This window comes from Nilaparvata lugens, chromosome 5 (assembly GCF_014356525.2).
Source record: "Nilaparvata lugens isolate BPH chromosome 5, ASM1435652v1, whole genome shotgun sequence".
Taxonomy (NCBI): domain Eukaryota; kingdom Metazoa; phylum Arthropoda; class Insecta; order Hemiptera; family Delphacidae; genus Nilaparvata; species Nilaparvata lugens.
The window spans coordinates 35,111,652-35,127,202 of NC_052508.1; the positions used below are offsets into that span (position 1 = coordinate 35,111,652).

General features: G+C 35.8%; 1 protein-coding gene across 1 annotated transcript; it reads left to right on the plus strand.

Annotated features, from left to right (window-relative positions):
- The first annotated feature begins 13,910 nt into the window (after positions 1-13,910).
- On the plus strand, positions 13,911-15,002 carry LOC120351602. The gene has a single exon (XM_039429461.1). It carries the CDS (start codon positions 13,911-13,913, stop codon positions 15,000-15,002), a length of 1,092 nt encoding a protein of 363 aa, XP_039285395.1.
- The last annotated feature ends 549 nt before the right edge of the window (positions 15,003-15,551 follow it).

The following is a 15,551-nucleotide window of genomic DNA, read 5'->3' on the forward strand; positions in this document are numbered from 1 at the left end:
ATTCTTGAGGCAAGCTAGAACACACCCTTACAAGTATCTGCTTCAACTCTGAAGGAGTAATAAGCTTTTCACTCAATTTGCCCTGAGACACCCCTTGGATAACAGTCAACAATTTTCTTAAGTCTATAAACTAGTCACTATTGCTAATTATAAATCCTTAAACTTACCAATTATGTTAACAAAATTATCAAGCAAGATTCCATTACTTCTGAGTGCTTTCCTAATCCTTCCATCCATTTTATAAACTTTGTATTATCTTTCAACTTATCAGCTAGTTGTCCAATATAGTTGGTATTGCTCTCAGCTTGTCTAGATAACTTCCGGTTGACAGTGACCATCTCATCCTGCAGAACCCCCGGGGCTGAGGTGGGGAGTTAAACAAGGGTGTTCACCCTTCTCCTTAATAGATAGGGTGAAGTCCGAGTCCATGTGAGATATCTACCGTGGGGTCGGTATTCAGTGTCCCCTCTCAAACAGTCAGGTGAGCATGGGCTTGGGGGAGATTCTACTTCCTCAAACACATCATCTTCAGCATCTCCATCAATCTCATCCATCTCTTCTTGCTCCAATCCTCTCTCGGGCTCTGGAACCAGTGTCTCTGTTTCTAGTTTTCCCAGCCTGTCATCCAGGACTGTCTTCTTCTTCTTTATAAGGAGGCCAATATTCAACCTCCTCCTCATCATCAGTTTCTTCTGGAGTATCACCTTCTTTCCTGAGCTCAGGTTTTTCAGGTTTGTTAGCTCCCACCACTGATTCTTCGCTTCTGAATACATCATTTGGTTTTAGGCATGGCTTCAATTTGTTCACATGTATGTTCACTTGTCGGCCATCAGTCATCTTGATCATGTAATTTACTGGGGACATCCTCTGGGTAACCATATAGGGACCAGCCCAAGGGTGATGGAATTTACTGGCTTCACCAGGCTTGATGGCTGGTTCGAGCAAGTACACAAGGTCTCCCAGTTTAAATTCTCGCTGCATTCTCCCTCTGTTGGCTATTTTGGCTTGACTATCAGCTGCTTTGGTTGATGACTGAATGGCGTTCTGGAAGGCCTGCTGTAAGCATTGTTTCAATTGTCTCAGATGCTTCTCAACAGTTTGTCCTTGGATATTCTTGGGGATAGGGGTGTTCCCAGGTAATATCATCTCACGTCCATGCAACAGGCAATATGATGAATACCCAGTTGATGTATGTGGAACTGATCGAAATGCCATCAAAGCATATGGTAACCACTTATCCCAATCAGTCCCATCTCGCTTTATATAGTGGGCCATGGTGTCACTTAGTGTTTGATAAAGTCGTTCCACTCTTACTTTCAGGATGATAGGGGATTGTGCGAATCTTGTTGATACCCAACAGTTTACATGTTTCACGAAACAGTTTGGATTCAAAATTCCTTCCCTGGTCAGTCATGAGTCTGCCAGGTACACCATGTCTTGCTATGATCTGAGTTACAAAGGCATTGGCAATACTTTCTGCTGTCTGGTCTTGCAAGGGCTGAGCTTCAGCATACTGTGTGAAATGGTCAATGAAGCTCACATAGTATCAATTTCCTTTCTGACTGACTGGTAGAGGACCCACAATATCCATGGATACAAGCTCAAAGGGTTGGTTTGGTTCATGAGCTGTCATCAGTGGAACCTTTATTGCTTTGGGTGTTTTTCGGAGTGCACATTGGTGACATGCCCCCACATACTTTTGCACATCCTCTCGCAGTTTGGGCAATAGTACTGCTGTTGTACTCTTGCAAGCATTTTCTCTATTCCTGGGTGGCCACACCAGGGAGAGTCATGACACAGTTTCTGACATTATTTTTTAATGAATAACGATTTGCCTGGCTTGGCTGCAATCGGTAAAGCATGAGTGTAAAAATATACAAATCTGGTTGTGGTTTTTTTTAGAACACAACTTCGGTAAAATCCTTATAGGCTCGCTCAGGAGCTCTTGCAATTCATTGCTCTTGGTCAATTTATAGAAATCTTCGGAAGATATTATTTCCAGAGATTAAGTTAACAATGCAATATATTGTTGTGTAAACCAACTTATTCTATTACTGATAAAATTGGATGGTAACTCTCTTAATAATTCAATACTGATAATTAATAAATAGATATGAGATTTGTCCTGTGTGGTATTGGGGAATGAAATAAATGGTACACCATAAAAAACTTGATACATATATTGTATGAATAAATATTAAAGTCGGATAAATATGGAAATATATAGAGCAACAAACACACACAATAAATACAAGAATAAATATATCAAAATAAAATATCACAGACTGGTACACTACTTTTTAGCTCTTTAGCACGAAATGTTACCATGTGCTTTTTAAATTCATTGATAATATGCATTTATTTGTATGCAGCTTAGGTATCAACTTGCTGTTGCTTGTCGATTTAGAAAATCCCACTTTATATCTTCTTTCCAGGAATCAAAATCATAAAATAATAAATTGATAAATCATAGATTATAAATATATTAATTTCTGTAGTTCTCAGTATATTTCTTAATAATATATTATATATATATATATATATATATATATATATATATAATATATATATATATATATATATATCATGGCATAAGGTTCGGCCTCTGATGGAAATAGATAAATCAATTATCCAGTGAACAAGAGCTACATTATATCATTACAAATTATTGAATAGAATCAATGATTGAGTGAGCATTTGTATTACAAGATTAAAATTTAATATTCCTTTAATTTGTGTACCTTGGATATGTAAATTGACTTACTCTTATTTAATAAAATATTTCTTATACCTTCTTAAGACTTGTGCAAGTTTTGTATTAATTTTTAATATTTATAACCTTTCTGATAAGCTAGCTTTTATATTTATTTCACTCGAAGCACTGAGGGTGCCCTAACTTATATATTTCGATGATATATCAATCAAATGCTGAATTTTTATAAGCTGTTGGCGGCGATCCAAATTTCCTGGTAGTCCTGGATTTTTGGTGGCCGAAGTCATCTTCTCCAAGGGATTAAATAAATATTTAAATGACTTTCGCTTTAATGCAGCATCACTAAGTCTTATGAAAAATTAATAAATGAATTTAAACTTAAAGTCTTTAAAAAGTACAATGTAATAAAGGGTCTTGTGCTCTACAAATTTTAGTGTCATTCCATAGTGGTGTCTGGCAGGCAAGTGGGCAGGTTCTACTTTTATTTCTACAATTTTAATTTCCGACTTACAAATTTACATAAATTTAAATAATTCACTACTACGCCATTTAAAGGTTCAAATAGTCCATGCCAATCTACTAAACCATTACTTATATGCCAGGTCTGATACCTTATATTTTCTCGGACCATATCCGATACATAAACTGAGTGATAAAAATTTATAAAATCTTATCATTTATAGAAATATTTATAAATACATTTGAATCGGCTCTCTATTGCCGCCTATTGATTACTACAATTTGATTGGTTCATGCAAATTCACTACTGTATACATGTGCCTAGGAACATTCTACTTCCTTAATACTCTAATTTATTTTTATTTGGTGGTTTAAGTATATTTATTACATATAATAGATTTTTATAAGGTTTATAAGTTGTTTCTCCCTCTATAACAATTAGCCATGTGCTTTTTTAAAGTCCTCCAGTTGCATACCATTTGTTTACAATAAATTTTTGCCAAGGTGTCTGGCTAGATTTTACATTATGCCACTTGATTGATCATTAGGTTGCCAATCAGTAGGTATTTTGAGCCTAACCTCAAATTTTCCAATACTTTATATAATATAATGCAGGTAGCAAATAACTTTCTTTTTCTATTCGGCTGTTCTAATTTTAGCCGTGATACCTGTTATTATCTAATCTTTTAATAATCATTATCACATTTGGCAATACTAGACTAGCTATTTCACTTCAGACCTATAAAATTCTCTCAAATAGGGATTTTGTTTACTCATCAGATTTTAATATGTTACACGCACCCCCGAATTTGAATTCAAAATATTTTGAGAATTAACAATGTTTTTAATACAAATTCTTTCTTCAACATATCTACATAACCTATAAATATCCACCAAAAACACCTTCAAATATCATAATAGTTCGCAGACCTTATCTGCTTATGCCCCCCTTAAATCTCCATCAAAACAATAACAAATTCCTCCTTATCAACGCAAAAATATCACAAATACAACATCTTAAATATATTTCTTCTCTCTACAAACACAGTACAATACTTTCAAATCTGCCGCTTGCAGTGGTGCCAACTTATCTTCATACAATAAACATCTGATTCTCATACAATAAATCTCTTCCAAGAATAGTTTCAAGTAACAATTTTTGGGGCTCATACTTCATTACAATTTCTTGGTCTCTAATATTAACAATGTTCTATAAATCAGGTACAATTCTTCTTTTTGCTATATTTTTGGTTTAGGCTTCTATGGTAACTTGTTTCAATTGAGGTTTCTTGGTAACAACATGGTATTAACAATGATAATAATATTATAAAACATATAAATAACATTAATAGATACATTAAATGACATATATTAATAGCTCTCTTGGGAACAATTTCTTTTATCGACATGCGTGTAACAGGCGCTTTATACAACATATGTTAACAGGCATTTTGTGCTTTGATTTAGTGGGCATTGCTAGTCTATGATTTCTAGATTTCATACTTCTTACATCAGAATTTGCTGTCGAATCTCATAATTAACCTAACTGATGCATTTTTTCCTTTTACAGGTAATTAACAAATTTTATTCTTCATATCCCCTCTTGTGCCCTTTTTTATACGATGCTGGGTAAGAAAATACATAATTAAAAATTGTTCTTATGTTTGTTCCAGGCCTCTAACAGTTGGAGGAATCAAAAATCGCATTTGTTGACACGAGGTGCTTCATCAATGTTAAATTTATTAAGACAGGTCAGTAATTAGTCGATAATATTGTTTATATTTGACTTCTTATCGTATTTTCTTTCAAATTCTATGATATGGCATGTAGAACTTTTGTGGTTTTCTTGCATCTTCTTGCGTTTCTGCTTGTTGATATTGCTGTAGGCTGTTAGGTTATCCGCTATCCATTTGTTATTGATAGATGAGGCTGTCCTAATGATAATTTTTTCTTCATGAATTTAAAGCCCTGGAATCTTGTATACTTCTTCAACCTATTCATTGATCCAGTTCCATTTAATCCATTGTTATGTCCAACTAACTCATTGGGTTTCATGTCTCTATTTTTGTGTTTGTCACTATAATACTCATTTGATATTTTCAACTTACATTTATTATTAATCATCATGACAACAACAATAAGCAATTTAACAATACAGGATTTCCAATCGACAATAATACCTTCTTTTAACAATAATACAACTTTCATCATCACATTAATATCACAGACTCTAGATAATAAGACAGCCATAATAACAATCATAATGTTACCCAATACATTTGATATCTCTTTCATAGCATATCCTTTCTATAGATAATAACAATCAGGTGCTTTTATTTTCACTGGATTACTCCTTATTTCTTTTAATTCCACACAACATTTTCCATTCATTAGTTTCTCACAGTACTCTCCATCGTTTTCATTCAGGTAGCCATCATTAGTTTCAATTTCATTCCATTTATTTTTTCCCCCAGTAGCAGTCACATTGATAAGCAGCTGTCTTAAATTTTGTGTGCCATGGATGAATGCCATCGGTGGTCTCTTCCTGTCCTCCATTCTGGTGTCGGTCTGGTGTCCTCCTCGGGCGTTTGAAACATGCATGCGGCCAGTATGCGCGCACGCCGTTCCTCCTCGGGTGCTTCCATCTCCGGGCCTTGCGATGCTGGTTCCTTTTGTCCGGTAGTCCGTCCTCTCAATCCTCCATCTTGGGGTCCTTGGTCTGCCTTGGTGGGGTCGAATGATGAGCGGGTGTGGTGTTCAAAGCGGGTAGATTCCATGCAGGCTCCATATTTACCATCTCCTTGATTGCCTGATCCTGGTGTTCCTCAGTGGCGGGTTGCTCTTCCTGTGGTGATGGATCGTTGGTGGGGAACAGTATGTTTTATATGGGTTGTTGCTTGCTGCTGGTTTTATGTGCATTGTAGGCGGTGGTTTTTGGTGGTGGTTTATCTTGTATTGTTTTCTGTTCTTCTAATAGAATTTCTGGTAAATCATTTCTAAAAGTAGTATACAATGCTGAAGTATCTTCATTTTCTTCATTTGTTTTTTCTGAGCTTGTATGTGTTATATCGGGGGTATCATATATTTGTAATTTAGATGTAGTCTTCTCTGTGTTTGGTGGTGGATTATCGGGTGTTGGGTTCTGTGTTCTTTGTTGGTTTAATCTGGTTGCATGCGCTAATGTGTAGTTTGTACTTATTTGAGGTGGTGGTGGTTTATAATTTGTGTTATAATTATTGTGAACATAACCCTTATTTGTGTTCAATCAATCATGGCCATCATAATAATTTCTTCAATTATTTTGCTATGGGTAATAGTTTGTTGGGCGATTTTGAAAACTTCTATTATTCCAGTTATTATTTTGTTTCTGATCGTTGCAGCGTTCAAATTAAGGAGAAGGTCGGGAGCGATCATGTGGTACCGGTTCATAGGCTTGGCTGGTGTACTGATTGATTTTTGAATTATGTTGATTTTGTGTATACGACTGATCTGACCAGTGATTTGGTATTGCCATCACAGATTGTATGCCATATGGATGGTTTATTAAATGTTTACAATCAGTTATTGGTTGAGTGGCGAGCACCATTCTAACCCGGAAAGGTAGCTTTTTTAAAATGATACTTGCTAAGGTAGATTTGTTTATTGGCTTGTTCAGCTGAGAATTCTTGAACTGTAGGGCAGTGACGAAAGTGGTATATGCACCGTCTAAATTAGGATTGAAATTGCATGATATAATATTTGCTAGTACATCCAACTGTTTACTTCTACTCCAATACTGTTCCAGGAAGACAGCGATAAACTCCTCCAATGATGTAAACTCATGGGCTCTACTCCGGAAAAACAACAGGGGTTCGCCACTTAGTAAGCTGGTCAAACGGAGTTGCCACATACTCCAAGAGGTGGGTGCAAGAGTTTGTACTAATTTTATTTGGTCATTAAACGGTTGAGGTTGCAAATGGCAATCAGTATTATCAAATCTACCCAGTCCCTGCAGTATACCATGTGAATTGATGCCCTCTGCTTGAATTCCATGGGGTTGTTGCTGGATTTGATTTTCTAATGCTATCATTTCCTCATGCGCTACTTGCCATTGATTATTGCTTGAAGTTTTATTAATCTCTATCTCTTGGTTTGGTGTTAGAGTGGATTTTTGTATTTGCAGAGTTCCATTTAAAGCTTTACATGTTTCTGTGGCCTGATTTAGATTGCTTTGTAATTGATTCATTTGTGTATACATGCTGGTCTGCTTACTATGCATAGCCGTGATATTATTAGTATTTTTATCTACTGTAGAAGATATATTCTGGTTAGCGATTGTAATCTGTTTTTGGATTTCTTGTTGGCAATCGGCTTTAATGCTGGTTGCTATTTCTTGAATAGGTGTGGTTGTTTGTATTGTTAGGTTATCTATTCTTTCATTTAGTTCGCAGGTAACTGTATCTATTCTTTCTGCTAATCCTGCCATAATTTTATCCTGACTTTCCCTTTGTAAATTTATCATTGCTTTTAACTCTTCCCTATTATTTTCTACTTTGCTATCAATAGCATCTAACCTCTGTTCTATTGACTGTATGGTGTCCACTGTCTCCTTCATACCCTGCTCTACCGTTTGTTTATTTGCCTCTTTAATTGCTGTGTTTTCTTTTTTAATTTCCTGCATCATATTATCCATTGTATTTTGTAACATGATAGTGAACATACTACTAGTTTGCTCCATTATTACCTTTTTAAATGGATCTAGCTCGGTATCTGAAAATATACTTTGTTTCGTCAGATGCGACTTGACCTCTGGGGATACTGGATCTGCGGGCTGCTCCTCACCCCCCTCGACATTGATCTCTGCTATCCTCTGGTTCAGCGGTGTGTCGGTGGCATCGATCTGAGTGGATGACAGAGGTTGCAGATTTTGTGGATCAAAAACTATTGACCTGACACTTCCTGGTTCCCTTTCTCGTGGCATATACGCCATATCTACCATGGTAGGAGTTGATGTGCTGGGAGTCGACAAAGTGGGGTCTGGACAACCGCCGTACATATACAAAACTTCAGAGTTTGCGGGAGTGTGGTTCATGTTACTAATGTGTGTCAAGTGCAAATTAAAAAAGTGATGAATATTACGCGAAGAGTGTTTTTTGAGGACACAAGGAGGGATTCACAGCGAATAGTTATGTGCAATGTGTTTCAGCTACAAATTATCAGGTATTTAATACTTAAGTTTTTATAATTTTAATATTGCTCATGTACTGAATTGTTGATTCCTGACTAGCTTACAGACTGTGGCTTATATTATTCTCCAACTGGCTTATATTTTAAATATTAATGACTAGACAAGTTTCAGCAGTTTAGGCCCATAAAATAATATAGTTCTCTCCAAAATACAGTTTCAACAATGATAATAAAAATTTTATAAAATAATTTCTTCTTTGTTTAAAGCTATTGATTCCCAAAAAGTAGTTTTTCACTTGCCTGCTTTCCTCAATACATCCTTACTATCTATCATCCATTCACGACAAATCTCATTATGCATAGACTTATGCATAGACTATGTGATGGCAGTATCAAACCACCATCCAGACCAATCATTCACTCAGAATCAGTATAATTCCATTGCTAATCGATATGCCGACCAATTCTATGAGTCACCGGCATATGATTGCCCCAGAATGACACCTCGTTTTGAGCATCATGACAACCATAATCAGAGAGATAATAAAAATAATGGAAATTTCCAGAATCGTTTGGCAAATCATTATCCACCGCAGGCAAGTCGAAAGAATTATTATGATGACTGTGACCGTTCAAATACAAATGCCAGACATATCAATAATAATTACAATAAATATTACAACCCGCCACCATATCAAATAAGCACAAACTATACCTTGAAACATGCAACCTCAACAAACCCACAACAAGAGCCTGCTGATTACAGAAACTATACACCACCCAATCAATTAAGAAACAATTTTATAATAGAACAGGCAATACTAACAAATTCACAAAAAGAACAAACTCACCACTGCAATACCCTGCCACCAAATACAGAAACCCACCATGCTCCACGGCCACCCCATAAGCATCAATCCTTCTTGAGCTTAATATTACCCTCCCCCCCCCCCGAAGAATCACTACCGGCCACAATCCCACAACAAGAACCGATCCACTACCATAATGCCCAAATCCCATTACTATCAGAAAATGCAAACGGCCGCCAAGAAGAGCAACCAGTCACTGAAGAACACCAGGATGCTGTAAAGGAATTGCCTAATATGGAGCCTACATGTGATATATTGCCTTTGCACGCCACACCCACACATCAATGGACACCCCCACTGCAGCATGCCAAAGACCCCACAGAGGACCGGGACGGATTACAGGAATGAATAGCATCCATCACAAGGCCCAGAGAAGAAAGTGACAAGGGAGGAACCATGCACGCATCTACCATCCCCACGCCTGGTTCAAGCAGCCGAGGAGGACACCGGACAACCGACACCAGGATGGAAAGCATGAGGTGACCAACAGCATTCATCCCTGGCATATAAAATTCAAGAAAGCTGCTCATCATCATGACTGTGAATATAGGATGTGTAAAAGGAATAGACCAAAAATCAAAGAAGAATAAAATAAGAATTATGACCTGGATTATAAGGAAATAAATTGTCTGGAGAAATTAATGGATGATGAACAAATGTGCTTTATGAAATGGAAGGAGTTGATGAATTATATATGGAAAGTGAAAGTACCTGATTATGTGTTAAGAGGTTATATTTTGAACAAGATAATCAAATGTTTAATTTATGGTTCTTTGTTTATTATATGTATGGCTGTGATATTTGATAAAAATTGCAATATTAAAATTATACTAAAAGTTATAATGCCATTGTTGAAGGAATTTTTTGACTGTTGGAAATCTTGTATGATGGAATTGTTTGTTATTAAGGCTGTGATGTTTGTTAAAAATTGTGATGTTAATGAGATAATGAAGAGGATAATAATTATTATTGAAGAAATTTATTGCCTATGAGAAATCTTGTTTTACAGAATTGTTTCCTGATATGATTAAGGTTGTTGATAAAGGAACTATGTGGATACTATTGAAAGAAAATAAATGGAAAGCTTTGGATCAATTAAAAGAAATTATTATCAAAGGAGCAAGGAGTTATTTGAAGAAGTATACAAGATACCAGGGCTTTAAATTTATGAAGGAAAAATTATCAATAGGACGGCCTCATCTATCAATAGCAAAAGGATAGCAGATAGCCTAACCGCCCACATCAATTATCTACAAGCAGCAACACAACACAAGAAGAAACCAGATGACTACAAAAATTCTGCAAGCCATATCATCGAATTTGAAACAAATATGATAAGAAAGCAAATAAAAACGATATTATCAGCCAAATACTGACCTACCTAAATAAATTTAATATTGGATCTTCGCCTCCTGTCACCAAATTTGCATTTAATCTGCCCAAGCTGATAGAAACCTGCAACAAATCAGCGAATAGTTTTGAATTATTTGTTCTCTTCCTATTTATCGATTAAAAAAGGCCACAAGGTAGAATAATTGAAATAAAGTGGGATAATTACCTTTAAATGTGGAAAATTGCAAAAGTTAGGTTAACTGGAACCAAACAATGATAAATTGTGACGTAATGAAAGCGGAAATATGTTCTGTAGACTACTGCAATGCCAACAAAATCAAAAGCATGTAGCTCTGTTAAACATAGGTCAATGTAAAGTGAAATTGTTCCCAAAGTTATTTCTGTCATTTATTGTATCAATTAATGTTTATATATATATTTATTCATATGTTTTATGTTTATTATTATTATTATATGTAGTTACCAAAGCCTTCAAGCAAATCTAGTTACCTCAAGTTGTAGAACCAAAGACCAAGGAATATAGCATAGCAAAAATTGTACCTGTATCTAGAAAAATGTCATAAGAATAAGTGAGACCTGGAAATTAAAAACAATATATGAGCCCAACAATGTTACCAGAATATATTTGAAAGAAGTTTATAGTATTGAGAAACCAGATGTTGATGTGATGAAGTCAGTTGGTATCACTGCCGAGCAGCAGATTTGAAAAATGTTCTATTGATGTAGGGGAGAAAAGAAGTGAAATTTGGATGTTATATTTATGCTATTTTTGTGTTTGTAAGAAGGAAAATTATATTGTAGTGATGAGAAATAGGGGGCGTATGCGGAAAGAGTCTGCAGGTTGTAGTAAAAGTTATGAAAATGTTTCTGGCGGTTATTTTTAGCTTATGTTTTTGTGTAAGAGGAAGAATTTGTATTAAAAACATTGTTGATTCTCTAAATATTTTGAATTCAAATTCGGGGGCGTTTATGTAAGAAGATTTTTTGAATAGTTATCAAAATCACTAAATGGAAAGAATTTATGGGTCTCAAGCAAACAGCTGTATTGCTATTGCTAGATATGATGTCAACAAACTTGAGATTAGATAATAACGGGTATCCAGGCTACAGTTTTGAACAGCCAAATGAAAAGGAAAATATTATTGCTATTCATTTAATAATATAAAATAATATTTTTTGAGGTTAGGTTCTTTGGTACTTACTAGTCAGCAACCTAATTGGTCAAGCCATATAAATTGAAAATTAGCCAGACACCTGTGGCAAATTTAGTTGCATACAAATAGCATTCACTTAAAATGTGATCAGAGGGTTAGTAACAAGCATGGCATGTCAATGTGAAAGAAAAATGTTCTAGAAAATACAAAAATATTTATTATGTCATACAAGCATGGACAACATGTATAAAATAAATAAAAATATCAAGGAAATGTGATATATCCTACTCAGTGCATGAATACATTTGTAATTATAGAATACGCCAATCAAAATACAGTAACTGACAGGCAGTAAAAGGGAGTTAATTCAAAAATATACATTATTTATTATATAAATGACTAGCTGTCAGGCTCGCTTCGCTTGCCATATCTGTCTAGCCAAGGGGCTCCGCCCCCTAGACCCCTGACTGGATTGTCCAAGAATGAGATCAGAACTGAAGAATGAATTTTTCATTTGTAGGATGATCCAGTTGGGGGTCCAGACTAAACGTCTGGCTAAACGGATATGGTAATCAAAGCGAGCCTGATGGCTAGTAATATAATGTTCCCAGGAATAGCTCTGATTGAAGTAGCAGTGCCCAATCAATTTTTCTGTGATAAATGTATTTCAATCTTCAACTTGGTGCCAACCTAACAAAGTCAACTCAAGTTATTGCCAACCCGACATAATTATTAATTTAGTAACCAGTTAACAACTGTTTTGAAGAGGTACTCTCTCTAGATTATAGTTCTATATTAACATATGGTATGGACATTTTTCAATTATACTTAAGAGAATAAGAAGAATATACATGCTAAAAGATGAACTTTGAACACTTAAAAACCACCCTTAGAGTTAAAATATTGCCAAAAGATTTTTTAGTGTGCCTCTAAAGGGCCAACTGAACATACCTACCAAATTTGAACATTTTTGGTCTGGTAGATTTTCAGTTCTGCAAGTGAGTGAGTGAGTGAGTGCCATTTTGCTTTTATATATATAGATAAGAATTTGTAAACTATACAGTACCCAGTTTATGTAACAGATAAAAAATGAATATTTAAAACTATAATATTTGCTCTTTATGCAGTAACCTAGCAGATTAGCATGGACTATATTGAATCATATTATTGCATAGTAGTGAGGCTAGGGACAGCACCAATCAGAGTGGATATTTAAATTATATGCAAATTCAAAAATTATGGAAGTATGGTCATGAAAAGAATAGGGGTGGATCCAAGCCCACTTGGAGGTCATCGGGAACAGCCACCAATTTATAGAGCACAAGATCCTTTTTTTTAAAAAAAAATTGTGTTAAATGTTAAAGTTTGTTTGAATAATTAACAAATAAATCTCATAAGACTCAGTGAGGTCATAGTATGACATGAGTCATCAAATTTAAATATTCCCATTGGAGAAGATGACAGCAGCCCACCAGAAAGGCCTAGGACATCGAAATGAATCCGGATGGCCATCATAATTGTGAAAATCGACACGTGAGTTCAATTGAAAAGTTATTAAGGGAGCCCTCAGTGCTTCGAAATAATCACAATTAAATAAAGCTAGCTTGTCAAAGGGTTATTTGAATATTAAAAATAATATAAAAACTTGTGCAAGTCTCAAAACGTAAAGGGAATATTATTAAGAACACTCTATGAGATTTAAATGTTTAAGTATACACAGATGAAATATTTATTAATTTTTGATATTATATTATATGCTCACTTAACCATCTTTTTTATCAGTAAATTATAAAGATTTTTATGAAGCTCATGTTCATGAGATAGATTGATTTATCTGAATTCCACCTGAGGCCAAACCCTAGCCATGAGATATTTTTAATATTTTTATATTTTTCATATTTTTGGAAGTAAGATTTATAAATTTTATTCGACAAGCAGTAGCAAGTTGATAACTATATGTTTGCTGATTAATGAAGCACATGGTAATATTTTGTGCTAAAAAGCAAAGTCAATCATCAGTGAGCAGTCTGTGATATTTTTTCAATATATATTTATTCTCATATTATTTTTATACTGGGTCCGGCAGTCAAACCTGACGGTTTTTAAGTGGGGATAGGTGGTGGTGGGGGTGACTGGGCGGGTGGGGATGGGCGCCATCTTGTTCACCTTGAGTGGAAGTTCATTAGTTCAGTAACAATGGAGCGTTGGACCGCTGAACATCGTGCGTTTGTAGTCGAGACGTTTTTTAGAAATAATGATTCTGTGATTCTAACGCAAAGGAGTTTCTGTATACGGTTTAACATTCCCCCTCGTGGTGCGATCCCGTCACGAAACACAATTCTTCTGTGGGTTTGGAACTTTCAGAACACTGCGTTTGGAACCACAAGAAGGAGAGGAGGATCACCTCGAACGGTAAGAACTCCTGCTAACGTTGAGGCTGTTCGACATGCTTTTGAACGGAGCCCTCGTCGCTCTGCCATTCGTCACGCCCAAGCTCTTCGGATCTCCGACCGGTCTGTGAGACGTATTCTTCATGACGACTTGAGCTTCCACCCTTACAAGATTGCTATTGTTCAAGAGTTACAAGCAGGAGATTTTGGTAGAAGGTTGAATTTTGCTGAAACCATGTCAAGAAAGATTGAGGAAGACCCTGGAATCATTGTTTTGACTTCAGACGAAGCTCATTTCCACCTTAATGGATGTGTTAATAAACAAAATTTCCGTTATTGGGCCCCAAATAACCCACGGGAACTTCATCAGCGGCCTCTTCACTGTGAAAAAGTAACTGTCTGGGCTGCAGTGTGTAGGTCAACAGTTATAGGGCCTTATTTTTTTGAAGAGGGTGGCCATACAGTGACAGTGAACTCAGAGCGTTATGTTGCCATGATCCGTGACTTTCTCATTCCTGAGTTATGTCGCCACCGCATACCTCTCAGGAGGGTATGGTTTCAGCAGGACGGAGCTACTGCCCATACCTCGCGGGCCTCCATGGCTCAACTCAGAGGATTTTTCCCAGGCAAGCTGATCTCGCTCAGGGGTGACATTGAATGGCCAGCACGTTCTCCCGACTTGTCCCCTTGTGACTTTTATCTGTGGGGGTATCTCAAGGGAAGAGTGTATGTTGACAAGCCAAGAAATTTGGATCAACTGAAGGAGAATATTCGGCGAGAACTTCGTGAGATCCCGCGGCAAACGTTGGAGAGAGTCATGACGAACTTTTCCAAGAGACTCATACAGTGTACAGAAAATGGTGGTCAACATTTAAATGACGTAATTTTTGCGCCGTAAGCTATTTTTCAATTTTTTTTAATACTAAATGTAATTTCCAATTCTCCTCTTTACAATAAAAAAAATATATAAATATATCTCAACAGCTTTTTAATTTATCCAATATCAAAAACCGTCAGGTTTGACTGCCGGACCCAGTATTTGTTGCTCTATTTTTTATTATTGCTCATTGATATTTCATGTAATTATATTTTTATGTTTATTGAATGGTGTACCCTTCATTTATTATCCTATCTTCATGCATGACCAATCTTGTTATATTCTATTTTATTATCATAATTGACCTATCATTAAAATTACCAACCAACTGTATTCTTCACCGAATAAGTTGGATAAATCAGCGATATACAGCATTGAATATTAAGTCTTTGGAAATAATACGTTCCCGAGATTTATATAAGTTATCCAGTACCAACACATCTGATTTGAAGAAACTCAAAGGTCATAGTATTAAGTTGCAGCAATATAAATTAATGGTATTCTGATAGAGTATTGATTCGTCTTTGATTCCGCTCGGTATCATTTTTTCATTGCTGACCACTTTGGTGA